Source organism: Diadema antillarum, unplaced genomic scaffold (assembly GCF_040938485.1).
Source record: "Diadema antillarum isolate AM-2024a unplaced genomic scaffold, OU_Dant_1.0 scf00000098, whole genome shotgun sequence".
Taxonomy (NCBI): Eukaryota; Metazoa; Echinodermata; class Echinoidea; order Diadematoida; family Diadematidae; genus Diadema; species Diadema antillarum.
In genome coordinates this window covers 1,280,001-1,297,002 of record NW_027270987.1, presented here as the reverse complement: position 1 = coordinate 1,297,002, position 17,002 = coordinate 1,280,001, and the positions used below count along the sequence as shown (strand labels likewise).

The window sequence follows — 17,002 nt, the reverse complement described above, 5'->3', positions numbered from 1 at the left end:
TGTAAATAATGTCTCAAAAATGGGGAACACACTGACTGTCCGTACATTCTAATCTAGATTTGTTAGTGATCATCAACAGACAACGACAGCAACACTCAAAACATGAAGTCGCACAGTCTTTGATCATAACCGACGCCATTTTCTGCTTTCAAATCAGAGTTTGAAACACAGGATGGAACATTCACGCGATTAAGATTTCAAACCACTCTGCCTCAATCACAATGATTATGAAACAGTCCCATTGTATAAAAGTATCCATCTGCTGGTAAATATCAGCAATGTCTTTTAAAGGGTCCATTATGGAGAGTTAGTTTTTGCCTTAGGACTGGCTAGCTGCTTCTCCACGAATTCCCACTTGACGGGGAACTTGCTCTTGAGTTCAGCCTCCACGTCATCAGGTAACATCCAGGTGGTTCTATTCGTCTTCGTGTCCAAGAAAAAGATGCGTCCTTGCGTCTTGCCTGGCTCGTTGTCGATGTGCATCATCCATCCCGACGCCAGGGTCGACTCTTCCAAGTACAGCCCACAGGTGCACTTCTTCCGGCTCGTGTACATCATGTCGGACTGGCGACACAGCTCTAACACGGTGCGGATGCGATCCAAATCGGGGTCATCGGCCTCGGAGTAGATGTGTCCTCTGCCTGGCTCCGGCGGCGGCCGCGGAATGGGCATCGGTGGGCGGTGATCGATGGCGTGGGCACCCGATGACGGGGGCGGCGGCGGCGACGAGGAGAGACGTGAAAGATCGACTTCCGAAGAGGCACGGGTAGGTTGCGCCTCTTGCTCCTGGGCAGCCGCGGAGCGCTCATGCTGCTGGCCGTCATTCTGCTGCGGTTCCGTGATGGGTGTCAGTGTCTGCCGATATGATGGAGTCAAATTGTTTGTAGGCAGAGACGGAGATGAGGCTGTTCTCTGGAAGGGCTGCGTCCGGTCCGTCTGGGTGGGAACTGTCAACACCGCTGGGTTAGATCTTCGTCGGCTTGGCCTCGGCGGAGAGTTGAACGAAGCGCCTGTTGGCGAAGAAAGTCCATTCTGCAGCAGGGGCGAGACAGGGCTTGGCTGTGAATGCCTCTCCGTTCTGCAACTTTGTCGGTTGCAGCTTATGGGAAATCTGAGATAAATGCGATCCTTCTCTAATCCCGGTATGCTGTTCTCTTGATAGTACTCCAACATTTCATCTAGAGATTGGAACCGCTTTCCCATACCGACAACCACAAAATACCTCCCGCTCTCGACGACCTGGAAGTGGTACAGATGCAGCGGGTCGATTCTGCAACAGAACAGAAACAGTTTCGCAATGAATAACGATCGACTCAAGATTTCCAGTGCGTCATAAATCAATTCAAGGGGACCTGTCTGTCAGAAGATCCCCTGTAGACTAATTTAACACCAACAACATCACCTACAGATATATAGCAATAGCCTGGATTTATATGCATGTAGCGTGATTGGTCAAACATTGGAGTGATTGAGCATTTGTAATCAATTCTAATTTAGCAAATAAATTCTCCTCTTGTCTACATTAACATCATTTTTCTTGGATTGATTAATCAATTTGATTTCTTTAGAACTGCACTGAGATCAGTCAAGGTAGTTTGCTGTACAAACTTTTATGGCATGACTGTACATCAAGATGTCACGAGCTAAAGGATATTGGATAGACATGGTCCTCATTGACGTATATATGATTGAAAGAAGACACTTTGCTACTGGTGAAATAGTAATACGTGTTCATCATGATTTGTTAAGTAAATCGACTGCCTTGGCCGATGTATGTATCACCAATCACATCATTATTTCGATGTCAAATTTACACTTGTTAAAATCAGGACTTCCTTTTGCATGGTCTCGAAAACTGACATGAAAGAGCCAATTATAATTTTCCAAAAAGACGGTACATGTATATTCAATTCAATTCAATTCAATTCAAATGAGACTTTATTTCCAGTAGCGCATTTGTGTTGATACAAGTTCAAGAGAAAAAAGAAAATGTATATAACAATCGATATATACATATACATATAAATATACATATACATATACATATACTATATACATATACATATACATATACATATACATATACATATACATATACATATACATGAGAAAATATTGTTCAAAATAATTGAATAAGTATATGACTGTGTATACAATGTTGTTTCATTCAATTACAATCATTATTTGCACAATGTAGGCCTACTAAAAAGTCTGCTTCGCAATACTGCAGTGAGGAAGTTTTGCCGTGGGAACGGGATATCACGAGAGACATGGAATTCCCAGGGCAGTGTGCCCATTATAAACAGTGCGTGCATACGTGTGTTCTTTTCTCTGTGTGTAACTGACACTTGAGTTGTATCTCCAATGGTTTGAGCTAAAGGCATGTACAAACTGCTACACATGAAGCTTCAGAAAGTCCGTATCACACACGGAAATTTCCATGATGCCCGTAGCATCTGGAAGATTAACCTTTTTTTATTTTTATTTTTTTTTCAAATAGGCCTACTACGTAAATGCCTAATCAAGATCAGGGCACGTATCTCTGGTACGGACCCAGATAATCATGTAAAACATCGTAAGAGGCTCTCGAACAATTCGCGTATTCAGTATTCTATCCATATCCATGACGATGAAGTTTCGACATGAACACCAAAAGAAAAGAGGACAAACTTAAGTGGTGATTTCCAGAGACAAGCACTTCAAACTCAAGCACAGTGGTCGCCTTGAAATACCATATAGTGTGTATGACGGCTCTGGACATTTACACCAGGAAATCAGAGGTTTTAATCGTGCCTGATGCGTTCCCCTTTCTTACGATTTTGTTCATTTCTTTGTTGTTTGTCTTGACTCGAGTCCTTTTTTTTTCTTTTTTTTCTTTCTTTTTTTTTTTTTTTTTTTTTTTTTTTTGGGGGGGGGGTCCAATTACACTTCCCCATAACTGAAGCAGGTATTAATGGGTACCTGGCAATGCTAGTGTCATGAGACTTGCACAGAGCGCTATTGGAAAAAACAGTTCTAACACCGTAGAGGCTACCCTGGGTAACGTAGTCTGCTATCATAATAATCATAACATAACATGATACTTTGATAATAATTGTACGGCATATCATTGTTGCCTCATATCACGTACATATGTATAACAGACGCAGACAATGGGGATGATTGTTATGGATACTGTATAGGGCGAGCGCAATAGTGCTATACCCTTGTATACCTTGAGATTCATCTCTTCAACATTTCGTTCGAAAATAGGCCCTTGTCCATGCGTTGTTTTTAAATCTCTTCTCGGATGCAAGAACTTCCAAAACCAAGATCAGGGCCGCTTTCATACAATATTCAGTGACTTCTTCTTCTACTTCTTCTTCTTCTTCTTCTTCTTCTTATTATTATTATTACTATTATCATTATTATTATTATTATTATTATTATTATTATTATTATTATTATCATCATCATCACCACATTATTATCTATTTATATTATCATCTGCATTAATAGCGTATACTTACACGACAGACATCGTCACGGCGTGGGGGTTACTCTTGCTATCCCGCATTAGGTAGGCTCCTGTCTTTAGGAGGTGGTCCTTGAAGGCATTTTCTTCCTGTAGGGGGGGGGGGGGGCGGGTGCAAACAAGATGGAGGAAACAAAGTTGTATGAATATCGTTGAATGTAGACACAGAATGGCTCACAAGATTCGTATTCTGACACCAGTGCACGGAGAGACATCTCCACCTTTCCTCTCTCAATTTCACCTTTAACCCTCTAAAGATAAAACCGACCCCTAAAGGTGCCACCTGCTCACTAACTCAATCATGCCATCTCTCTATAGACATGACGAAGTCCCTGACTTCTGCAGCATTCACGAAAGTTTCATCACGAATTTAGTCATCCTACACGTCACAAAATTTAATTGCGTCCAGATGATATTTATCATTATCACAGAATCGAAATCACTGAGACCTGGGTGGGATATGATACAATGCGGGGATCATACCACAAGTTCTCTCACTCACTCCTCTCACTCTCCCGCGATCCAAACTTCGATATTTTGGATCGTGATCAAAATCTCACTACCGAACTGTTGTGTGAACGGGTGCACGTCACGAGACCGACACCCACGAGTCATACAGCCCACTAGTCATGCAGCTCATAAGCCATACAGCCCGTGAGTTATACAGCTCACGAGTCATACAGCCCATTAGTTCGACACTAAGCTAACAAGGCCCACGAGACCGACACATTAAGCCCCGTGCTGTATATGTCGAACTCGTGTTTTTACCTAGTGTCGAACCCATGGGCAATATTTGCCTGTGACGAACTCATGGGCTGTACGACTAGAAGCTGTATGACTCATGGACCTGTTGTCAATGTCGAACTCATGGGCTGCATGACTCGCTGGTGTCGGTCTAGTGGGATGACTCCGTGTGAACGCTCCTATATACTACTATGTATCATAAACTCCAGTCACCTCATGTGATCTCCAAAACATCGTGAAGAATACAGATCGAAACAAATATGAAGAAAAAGAAGAAAAAGAAGAGAGAGTGAGGGAGAGAGCAGGAGAGGGAGAGATGAACAATGCACCGCTGAAAGGTTGGAAGTCTATACACACAAGAAAAAGGCGAGACATACAGAAAATAGAAGTACAGCTGGTAAACTTGTCGGATTAAAATTATCATTGGAAATTCTGAACAAAATGCTACTATATGTCGATTCCATATCGTCTGTCACTTGTATAGTCAACTTTCACTGTACAGCGAGATTCGTCACCACACATTGTCACCGCACCAACAAATTAATAAAGTCTTGAAATGAGGCCAAGGTAAATGAAATGAGACCACACTGAATGAAAACAGAAGGTTTCGAAAGCTGGTATATAGGAGACATGAGGTTCTAAGAACCATGGCGTCCTGAAAAGATTCGCATCGCTCGTGAACTTTCGCAATGAAAATAGGCGTGGGGAATAAAATCAGCCATCATCACGAGACATATAACCGCATAATATCCGCAAGCAATATTGAGAACAGCGGATAACAAGGGAATTCCATGACAATCTTCGTCGAAATTGTTACAAGCAAATCGAAAGATGACAAACGGAAATTTAATTAAAGAATGACTGGCAAACAAAATTTTCGATGAATTTCGTATCAAATATTTTGTCTTCCAAAAATCAGGCGATCTTTTCTTTTATATTCTGGACAAAACCCATGACTTTACACATTTCCTGCACAACTAAAGTAAAGGAGCTGTGAGCTGATAAAGTCAACACTTCCCTTTATTTAAGTATGTGGTTCAGACCAATGTTAATATTCATTATCAGAAGAATAAATCTGTTTCAAAATAGGGTTCTAATTATTTCATCCTTTTTATCTTAAAAAAGATGTTACATCTAAATAATGTAAACAATATTTCGATCTTGCTTAGATTCTTCATTACATCCAGGAAACGTGAGCTTCTGAACAAGACAGGAAAAGGTCTTTATTTGCGGCAAGACAGATTAAACTTAAAGGTGACGATATAAATGATTTACGCGCAAGGTGTGTCTGCGGATTTACAAATTTTGCCGGTGGAAAGAGCTGTGTCACAAGTGAATATTGTGTCAGCTTCAAACAGTCTCCACTGTATAGTGTGCTGTATCAACAGCACTTGCAGGAATTGCTATAAACATTCACTTCACAACTGTGACTTCCCTGTGAACTTTCATCCTCTTTTAAATCAGTTCATTTTCATTTTAGCCCAAAGACATGCCAGTCTTAAGCATTCGAGCTCCCATCTGCATTTAAAGGTATCTTTCTAAGATAAACCTATACTATACATTTCAAATGCTGATATATTTTTAAGATTCTGAATGTAAATTCTATACTGACTGTGATTTTTGTATTTTTGTGATTTTGTATTCTATGTCATAATGAATTACCCCCACTTTCCAATCTATAGCAATACTGGTAATGAAGTCAAGTGACCCATTAAAATTTGCGTGTATGGTGCATTTAAAACCTGTTTGTCATTACGTTGAAATTACAGTGTTACAGAGGGATATGTGAATATCCTTGAATGAAGCTGTTGACAACTACGTGTTGTTGCAGTATGCCGGTGCAGTTTCCATGGCGGCATGTTGGCAGCAACCAATCAGATGCAAGTATTTCAGTTGTTGCTATGGCAACTGCGATTATCGTTTCAATAGTGTGGCATCGAAATCGATGCGAACTATTGGCATTCTTTTCCCCACTATGACATTTTTTTTTTTTTTTGCAGTCATAAAGACTATGTAGGCCTTCATTATATCATGACGTGTCGTGGACCTGATATGTCTGGAAAGTTGGCAAATTGTCACTACAGTAGCAATTACCACAATAATTGATAACCAACTTTATATCATTCCACTGCTGTACCAACGCGAATTTTATGTTTAGCCTTCTTATTAAGACATGGCGGGACATGGATCTCACACAAAACTGTAGTGGAACAATATTAAGACAAAATATGAAGGGAATTAAAGAAGACTTCATATTTTCATGATAGATATTTAATTTCCTCAACTTCTTATTTACACATCTAAAGGTAATATACGGTTCCACACGCCTTCTAAATGAGGTAAGTTAGTGCTCTTTAATCAGAGCAAGAAATACAAATATATGGATTTTTTTTAAGTTTGTTATGTCCTTCCATCGCAGCGACATCATTAACTATTGTAACATTTCTTATCCAGCAATGGATATAAACCAAATTTTAATCACTTAATAGAACGGATTTTTCGATTTTCCTCAAACTTCCTATAAACTCCAAACTCCAACTTTTATTGTCCGAAAATGGAAATTCTTTTTGCCCAATTGATTGTGGGCCCGGCAGCCACTGAGCATATTCTACTGATGTTTGTATATTGACTAAATCCACATTTTGTTTGGGGTATACACTTTTCTTAACTGTCAATACCAAAGTATATATTTTTTCAGTGTCAAATGCACATTCGAAGAATAATTATCGACTTGTCACGATCACTTTTTAAAAGAACCCATATTTCCATTTCTTACTAAAATGCAAGAAAAGTGACTAATCATAGATCTCGAGTTACTTGTTCAATTGCCATTTAAGTTTTACTTAGTCACTGATGTCTTCGCTCCTTGCCATGGTAACAAATGTATTGAACTTAATAAAGTGACTAAATTTGCAGATTTAGAATTATTCATTCTATCGCGAATCAGGTTCTACGCGCGAAGTCACACGTCTGAGCATTCTTGAAAAGGTTGATATATAAGTGAAAATGTAGGTATCACTATTTATGACATTTATATAGACTCAGCAGTCTTTGTTGAAAAAAGGGACATTTCCACTGCAATATTATACCAACGTGACGCGATGAAATCGATTTCCGTTTGTTGATTTGTTCGTTTGTGTGTTTGAATCAGCTTTATTCATAGCTAGTAGGGGTTTTCTGGCTTTTCCTTAATGTGTTTGACTGCTTTACCTTGAGCGACACTGATCTGAAAAAAAAAAATCTGGGAGTTACATGGCAGAATGTACATAGAGATTAGCATTGATGATATACAGCGTTTGTGGAAGAGTTTCCTTAACACTTACGCCGAAACATCTACTTTGAAATCTAGTCGATGAAGAGCACTTACTTCCACTGGAGAAAGAGGGAGAGAGGGGTAGAAATGCGAAGAGTAGGGCAGAAAATAAAACAAAATTCTGTATCATGTTTCAGCGATTGTTGACGTGCGTCTAAAAGCGAAACCAACTCCCCATCGCGGATGGAAATAATCGCATCACAATAGCAAGCCCATGCACTCTTACGTCAGCGAATAGCCGCGTCACGTGACTGAGAGTACGTTATAACACGCAAGAAGCACTGGTTTTGCCAACTGCCCCGTAAACTGTACCTACGTATAACGTCCAAATCTATTTATACTCGGCTATTAAAAGATTCTGAGTAACTTAAATACTGTCGATCCAGTGTGTAGGAAGCTGAAAATTGCATTCCTTAGTGGGCTCTTAACTTTTTGATATTGACACTTATCATACCGAAGAAGCTATCATTTCCCGAAATTAATGTTAGGTGAGAACTCGGTAATGACGTACAACTGCATACAAAGTGCCATGAGTGCACAGAAGTGAAGACCAAATCGCAGAATTACTTTATAATTAGGAGGAATGGTGAAAAATAACCCATACTCTAAATAATGAAAAGCCAATATCGGGCAATTTGATACAACTGGACGATATGACCTGACACACAGTAGGACTATAGAAGCTGGTTTCAACTTCACAGAAATATTTTAGTGCGTGTGTACATTATTTTGACCTAACTCTACACCAGAGTGGTTCTTTCACTTCAATACCACTTTGTCTGTTTGTCTGTTCTGCTGATGGTATTTTGTTTTGTTTGGCTTTGTTTTGTGGGGGGGGGGGGGGCTCAGAGCGGAGGGATTGTACAAGGTTATTCATCATAATCATTTCACCATGTACAGTCTTATTGACATCTCGCAGCTTTTATAACTTAAGGATTTCTTTAAGAATCATCAATTAAAACCACATCGGACCTTAAATCACGAGTTGAGCTTTATAGAGGGGTATTCTGGACCAAAGAAAAAATGAGAGTAAAACTTTACAAGCACTGCAGAGAAAGTTTGATCCAATCAGATCAAAAACAAGGAAGCTACAACATTTTTTTTTTAAGATTCGCTAACTTTGGCAAAAGACCTCTTGAACAATAACTGATATGGATATGCAAATTGGTGAGCTGATGATGTCATCACCTCACAATTTTCCATTGATCATGAACCTAAAAAGGACGAAAATCTAAATTTTTCTACAATATAAGTGAAAACAATGATGTTTGTGGCAGACCAACTTCAAACGCCAAAATAATGATTTGTCAGATATGATTATTAGAAATTGATGTATACTGGGGCACAACTGCGTTTGAATAAAAATTCTGAATAGTTCAAAATGTCATGTACAGACGTATAAAGTAAGGTGTGAAATGATGACATCATGAACTCACGATTTACAGATTGATATTGACTGTTCCAGAACTGTTTTGTGAAAACTAGCGAAATTTACAATTTTATAATTACCCTTAAATGTAGGCCTATCCGATTTTGATCAAAGTTTCACCGTGAATTGTACAAGTAACATCTACTCTTTCTTTTCAAACTTATTTTTTACTGATCCAGAATTCCTCTTATACTGCCACACACACACACACACACACACACACACACACACACACAAAGAAAAAGAAATAAAGAATGGAACAGAAGTAACCAGCCACTCGATCAAAGAAAAACCGGACACCATAGGATAACTTCAAATATCATGAAGTTGTATGACGTCATCAAATTGTTTTTACACAAAATGATTATCATCACGAGGTTAAGATCAGTTTCATTTGATAGAAATGACAGATTTTGACTTCGATTTCAATTTAGTAGTATTCCTCTCGTAGGTAACGCGCAGGCATGAGTCAATTAATGAACTGGTAAATTGTGTTTTAAAACAGAATAGGATAGTTTACTATTAACTCTTCAAGACACTTTTGTACAACAAAACAGCAATGAGAGAAAGAACGCACTGTTTAGCGACATCACACATATAGTTTCTTGGTATTCAGACATTGAGAACGAGTAAGACTGTTAATTTGTACATATCTCGTTTTTACTTTCAATATTTGGGTTATCAGTGTTGCTATCGCAAGATGAAATCGAAATCGGTATAATAGATAAGATGAGATCGGAAACTATATAATCTTTACCTCTTCCTCCGAGAGATAGGCGTGGTAGAAAGGGAACCGCGAGGCCCTTCCAGAAATATTATGTGAAGGTCGCCTTCCCTGCAACTGCTCGGTAAAGGCTGAAGAAATGACGTTCCGGTAGCCGTTGGCGTTACCCTGTGTCTCCTATACATTGCCGATTGGAAAAAGGAAAAAATACAAAATACAAAATGCCGTTAATGATCAATGTGAGCTTTGCAGTTAAAGATAATAAACAACAACACAAACAACGGCAGAAATCATGCATTCTTGAAACATATAAAGTCAGAGTACACAACAGATCATGATAATCATAAGAACTGACTATAAAGTATGTCAATTAGTCAATGGATATTCAAAAAACAAGAAAAAGACCTATGAAATTGATCATTTTCATTTATAGAATTTTTCTTCAAACTAGCCAATTTTTCGACTTATGCGAGGTCGATTTAGGTGGGGTTGATTTTACAGTATGGTCCCCCCCCCCCCAAAAAAAAAAAATAATAATAATAACAATCGAATTTCCGCATTGACAACTTTCAATATGATTCAACTGTCTGAATGCTATTTCAGGGTCTAAAATGTAACATCTTACCTAAATATTGCAGAAAACCCTATTCAATTTGGTTACTGGAGTAAGTGGTCACAGAGAAATGCGGATCGTCTCAACGCATGTCATGGGTCTTTTTCTTCAAAGTTTAGCACTTGGATGCTCTTGGAACTGTTAATGTGTGAACGCAATGGGCAGAACTTGGAGGGAAGGGATTCCTGACATGCTCTACAAAGATCCTTATTTCTATTTGACCACTGAAGCAAATTGGTGGGCTTTTTCTGTAAGATGTGGGTAATAAGTTGATTGATTCACTATTTTCAATGTTATCTTTGCCGAGGGTCCCGTTGTAATCTTTTTTAACATACAGTACTGTCGGTGTCTTTTGGAGACATACGTGACTATAACTCAACACACGGAAACCTAAACTGGAATCAAAGCTTCCGTGAATGCTTGAGTCAGCAGGTACTAGTTTCCTCCAGTATGATTACTTGGAATATATAATATTCTAGACTCATCTATTACTACTAGTACACTTTTCGTCTTATCACAGTTTCCTATCAAGCTTTCCCTATCCGCGGCAGGGGCAAAGTTTCTACATTGAGTGTGCTGTAATCTGATAAAACCTCAAAAGTTTAATTCATGGAGAAGGTTATTTGGATTATGGAAGTTATTTCATATTTCGACCAAGCAAACATTTTGAATAGTATTACCATGTGATTTTCATTTAGGCTTCAAAATAAGTTCCTCACTGCCTCACACAAACAGCATTAATATTCCACAATGCTAGAATTCGAATAGTACTCACCATTACTAATACTGACTTTTCTATCGTGAGAAGAAAACTTTTTGTATTTTACTTACAAAGAATATCAAGACAGAATTGGACATTCTCAGTGACAGAAGGTGAATTCTTTGGCACAATTTCTACAACGTTACCTAAATTAAGCCATGCTTTTAATCCTCTGGATGGATCCAGGGACATGTATTGATAAATAAACTACATACCATGAGACGACCAGCCAAAAAACTAGGTCGTCCGTAACAAAATGCTTTGTATAACCCACCTTGTCTATGTCGCGAATCAGCGCATATAACTCTCTTTTATATCAGATCATGAGTTGTGTATTCATTATATTTGATTACTGGAATACTGCAGTGACCTCACCAATTTGTTTTGACATTTGATATACTATCTTTTTTTAACGCAAGGACAATTAAGCAATCAGTGTATCCGTAGTCAGTACTGATGTTGTGATGGAATGAAATTGATTTACTTTCAGTTATTCTCACAACTATTTTCCCCTATGGATGTCTTTCTCATATTCTATCACTAACACCATATAACTCATCCAGTCTGACCCAAACTGAATCGCGTCATTTATTACTATGCAAGTTATTCAAAATTATTTGATTAATGTATAAGAGGTCTCCATAGTGGTGGAGAAATTACTCCAAGCTTCCATGATTGTTTTATTGTCCTCATATAATATACTCTTTGAGTCTTGTCTGTTTTGATATGTCTTTTTTAGTTTCTTAATCACATGACCAGAATAATTCGGCACCAAGGAGCTTCAATCAAGCCTTACATTATGCCGCTTTATTGACGGCATTTTCAGTCACGAGTGTTTCTACTATTCAAAACATTTAAATAAAGAAGTTTTGGAAATCTATATACCAACAGACGACACAATTACACAGAATTCGTACGTCCCCTCCTATTAACTGGTTGACAGCCTTTCTTTAACTGGATTGTTTTGCCCTACAATATTCCATAAATTCGCTTGTACATGAACATTGATTCAATTTGTCACTAGAAACGGTTTGGTGACTTTTGGAGAGAAAAAAACCCCAGCAACGTTAACTTAGATGAATTGAAGGGTTATTGTTTGTTTCTTATGGGGTGTTTTGCTTTGTTTTGTTGTTGTTGTTGTTGTTGTTGTTTTGTTTTTGCATTTGTTCTGCTCCTCAAGTCAAAACAAAAATTAAAATAAAAAAAAAAAATAAAATTACACTGTTGTAAAAAAGCTCAACAAAACATAACTAAACTACAAAGGAACAAAAGAAAGTACAATCGCATGTGATACACCACAGCGTAATTATTGAAAAATATCAAAGTTGCATTAAACTACAACCCCCCCCCCCCCCCCCCAAAAAAAGGTTTAAATTTGTGATAAATCAAATTCTTAATGTTCACTTACAGACTTCCGATAGGAGGGATCGACAAAAGGAGCAATTTGGATAGCAGGCAATGCCTACGCCCATTAAATCACGAAATGACGCATTATACGTGGGAGTAACAGATCAGCAGCACATTATTATGAGCTTCGCAATATTTGGTGGATGTAACGACCTCAACAATGTTGTTCAAATTCAAATTTAACTTCATTCAAAGTTTTCTGCACTTATCAAAAATGAAATACGGTCATTTCTCAAAAACAAGACATGATAATGGTACATTTAAACATAACTAAAATTACGTGTATTATCGACTGATAACAGAATGAACAGATAATATAATGTTGATTTAGAGCTATTCTGGAGAGAGGAATATAATAGTATAATCTGTCTGAATTGTTCTACAATGCATATATTGGTGGGAAAGAAGGCTGTCGTTAAATGAGCAATTATCTTGACGAGACGACGGCTTGAAATTTGTTTGACTCTCAAATGATAAGTTGTTTGATTGCAATCCAAACATGGACAAAAATCATTCAATTCGATGATCATTAACATGTCCACATAGATACTAGTAATACTGGATAGTAAAATACGAGTAATACGAGTAAATGCTCACCATTTGCTGCAACGGGGAAGAGCCTTGTCGACCGCCCTGCTGCCGGTGGATCCTTCTCGGTTCCCGTTGGATTGTTCCCGATCCCGGAGAGCCGGGAACAGGCGACTCTCGTCTGTTCCCGGGAGTGACAGAGTCTGCTCTTCTCATCACGCTCGGCATATTTTCCAGTGTTCATCCAGTGTCCTATCGTATAGCTGCAGTGAAGACAAACTAATCACTGCCGCTCACACATAACATCTGCATCTGACTTCATTTCACTTTTCACCAGCCTCTTGCTTTACATGTTGAAGATGACAATGTTGTCCGTATCATCAATGACAAAAATAATCAACTCATATTTAACTTCGTAGCGTCTAATCCTATGAATCACACGTGGTTTTTTTTTTCACTCTTCACAATGTACGGCCAGTTGATTCCACCCGTTCTGAAGTTATAGGTACCTCGGAGAAAAATACACGTTCCAGGTATGCGTCACACCTGTGAGCCCCTGTGAAGAGAATAGGACAGAGAACAAACAAGGCGATCAATCAGTGAAAACAATGCGATATAAATAAATGTCACATACGCTCGTTGTCTCCTACAACAAAAGAACAATGAATCCTGCATTATTATTACAATCGCGAGTTGGCATTACATGGGGACGTTTAACTAAAACAATAAATGTCTATTCTCAAATTAGGCAACACAGAATACCTGATTTAATTGAATTGATTTACAAAGGACTTCTATTTTAGTATGTTTTTTTACAGGAAATTAGGGACTAGCATTCAAGTACAGTAGTTCTTTCAGCTTTGGGGGGGGGGATATACAATGTATCTGGCTTTCATGTTGCGATACACATAAGCAAGTAGGTAATAATAACTGATAAACGCCCCTCAATTCAAACATTTCCTCAAGGAAAAAAAAAACACAAGCTGCAAGAAAGCGCTGTTCAAGGTCCTGTTTCTATCTTTGGGATCAGTGATTAAAAAAAAAATCAAGATATCAGTTTTGGTGCATATGTGTAGGGCAGTTGTATCAAAAAATATCCTACCACATACATTTTTTTGCAATAAAGCCTAAAATATCACTATTTTTCTCATTAAACCATAACTGCAGACGGTTTAGTCTAGAAACCTTTTTTTTTTAAATAACTATTGTTCACATTTTGTATATTTAACAATGCCTAACATCCATTATACTGGTTCAAATTTCTACATTGATTGTTTCTATCCCTAACTCATATCTTAGATCTCTTTTGAAGTACTAGGCTGGGTTTTTGTTTCATCTGAAAATGGTGAATTATGCCTTTAAAATGATCCTATGACAAACACTGAACTAATGGAACTGTTCAATGTCCAAGGTTCGGTTAGCCATTACAGTCTGTTGATAAAAGCCACAAAACAGTGATGGGTAACTTTACTGCACAGTAGTTTCACCAGAAGGGGAAACTACAGAACTTATTTTTTTTCTCTTTTTTTTTAAAGCTACCATCAGCTCTTAACCCTTTGCTAACCAAGGGCGAGACAATGTGTACAATAGCCGAGAGATTTCGAGACAATGATAGTAAGAGGATTTAAGAGAAGCATTGTACACGTATTCGTTATCCTTTGTTCTGATTTTCTTTTCCCCCGCATAATGGCCTTCATCCTTTTTATGGTGAAAACTGCATGTTGAATGCACTAACCTAGACTAACATCATAACAGTCATCACTGCAAAAGTCCCAGAAGTAGGCCTACATGTACATTTACTAAAGATTAGACGCAGGACGGATAATCACAGTACTATTAACAGAAGCTGACTTATTGGGCCCTACAGCCTTTTGACATGTGCATGGCAAATGCATGGTTTATGTAGCCAACGCGCAGTTTTATAATTCGGCCCAGGGGCTCACTGAAAATTGAATCATAATGGTGCTAATGGTGTATAGTATAGTGTTCGTGCAGCCTATGCATTGATGAAGAACACGTACACATACTTTTCTTTCTCAGTAATAATACTAGTAGTAGATAAAGTGTTTTCACAACATTGATTATTGGTACTTTTAAATCGTGTATCCGGTATTTCCAGCGAAGGACTTGACGATTTCTGAAATAGTGCCTGATCTTGCACTACTACGATAAAAATGGCACCCATTTATTTCATCACAAGTCATGTTAGATACGTAAATATAGATATATATATACAGTATATATAAATTGTATACAAATACGTTTTCTGCAAAGCGATTGCAAAAAGTGCTAGACGAGTTCTTTTGTCGAGTTACAAGTGATGTTTTCGTGAAACAAAAGTTATTCGCGACGTCGATTTAAAACGGGTAATATCAAAAGCGAGGCCCCATTTGCTGAATGGTTGTTAAATCATAACAGACAGAATTAAACTGGGGGCAGAGAGGAAAGACGATGTATATCATTCCATAAATCCTTGAATTCTGTCCAAACTCTGAAGTACTTTGGAATGATTCAGTGACTCAGAAGAAAGGAACGACATGAGAACAGTTTGTCAACCCGATATAAGCTGGGATTATAGAATCGTTTGTCGCTGAAGTATACTTAGAATCTTAGGAGGGTAATATTATTATACAGGTGTGTGTATATATACATATATATATATATATATATATATATATATATATATATATATATATTTCAGTTCATATTTCACTTGTACAGTACCTTATGGATCGTGACGGGCTTACTGATGAAACAAGATATCACCACTTTGATGATAGATATTAAAAATAATTGAGTACAAACATTAGTTTATGTTCTCACTACAAGAAATTTTCGTCTTGAATCAACGACGGAAAATAATTCGTATCAATATTATTTACAATGCATCAAGTTATAATACATGTTTATTAGGGATGAATTCAATTCAATTCAGCAAAGATTTTGTTGCAAACCTACAGAATATAACATGTTTACATACACTGTATCTGATAATTGAGTAAGATAGCAAATTAACTGACAATTACATTATACTGTTTTCAAACTACAATGTATACTGAGTAATATATAGCAAAAGTTATCAACTAAGCATACGAAGTACAAGATACGGAAGCAACATTATTAAAAAAAAAAACAAGTTGGAAACGAGAAATCTACTTGAAATCATATTCAATGATCACTCTATTCATTTTCATTACAAGACGAAGTACATTCGAAACAAATTTGGACATATTCTAAGGTTTAATTGCTAGAATGTTATATTCAAAAGTGCGTTTTCTTATATTTCTTGAATTCTTTCTTCCTTTCTTTCATGTGGTGTGTATCGAAACAACAGTATGGGATCGGTATGTACTTTTCTTTCGGATAAATCGGAACATAATATGTAATTAACAACTGACGTAATCCCTTTATTATACTCAGGCATCCATTAGTCCTTGTAATATTTCCACGTAAATCGTATATTGCTGGCTTTCGTCGTTATCATCTCTGTATGATTATATACGATTATATATATATAATATATATATACATGTATTCGTGAAGACGAGAGTTTATGTGTTTGTGTTACTGCGGTCTGTACATAACTTCAACAACAGACGTATAAGTATAGTCCTTACTGCATGAAGTTGCATTTTGTATCATAAAAACGCAGAGTCTCCTTTTTCTTGAGAAAGAATATAAAAACAAACAAAAACAGTAATGTAACATTCAGATTACACGTCAAGGACGGGCATTTTGGAGTGTCACGGCATACAATGTAAGACGATCTGACGCAATTTCAAATAGTGCAATAACTTCTTAAAAGTGAATATTCCCTATTTCCATCAGAGAAAGATGACCTGATCTGTTACTGTCATAATTACATGCTTTCTTCAAAGCAATATTAAGATAAACAATGATATTACATGCAGCATAGAATGTAGCATTCATACACTAATGAGAGTCTAAGAGTTTGTTGACCTTATAAATA

At 37.5% G+C, this 17,002-nt stretch overlaps 1 protein-coding gene across 1 annotated transcript in view; it reads right to left on the bottom strand.

Moving 5' to 3' along the window:
* The window catches only part of LOC139718621 (uncharacterized), an 18,206-nt gene continuing 1,204 nt past the window's right edge, over positions 1–17,002 (bottom strand). Inside the window, exons 2-5 of the mRNA XM_071630080.1 lie at positions 13,102–13,588; positions 9,758–9,901; positions 3,510–3,604; positions 1–1,270 (exon numbers count right to left, since the gene is read on the bottom strand). Coding sequence (XP_071486181.1) covers positions 298–1,270; positions 3,510–3,604; positions 9,758–9,901; positions 13,102–13,260 — 1,371 coding nt within the window. The 5' untranslated portion in view covers positions 13,261–13,588 and the 3' untranslated portion in view covers positions 1–297. The remainder of the gene's footprint in view (positions 1,271–3,509; positions 3,605–9,757; positions 9,902–13,101; positions 13,589–17,002) is intronic.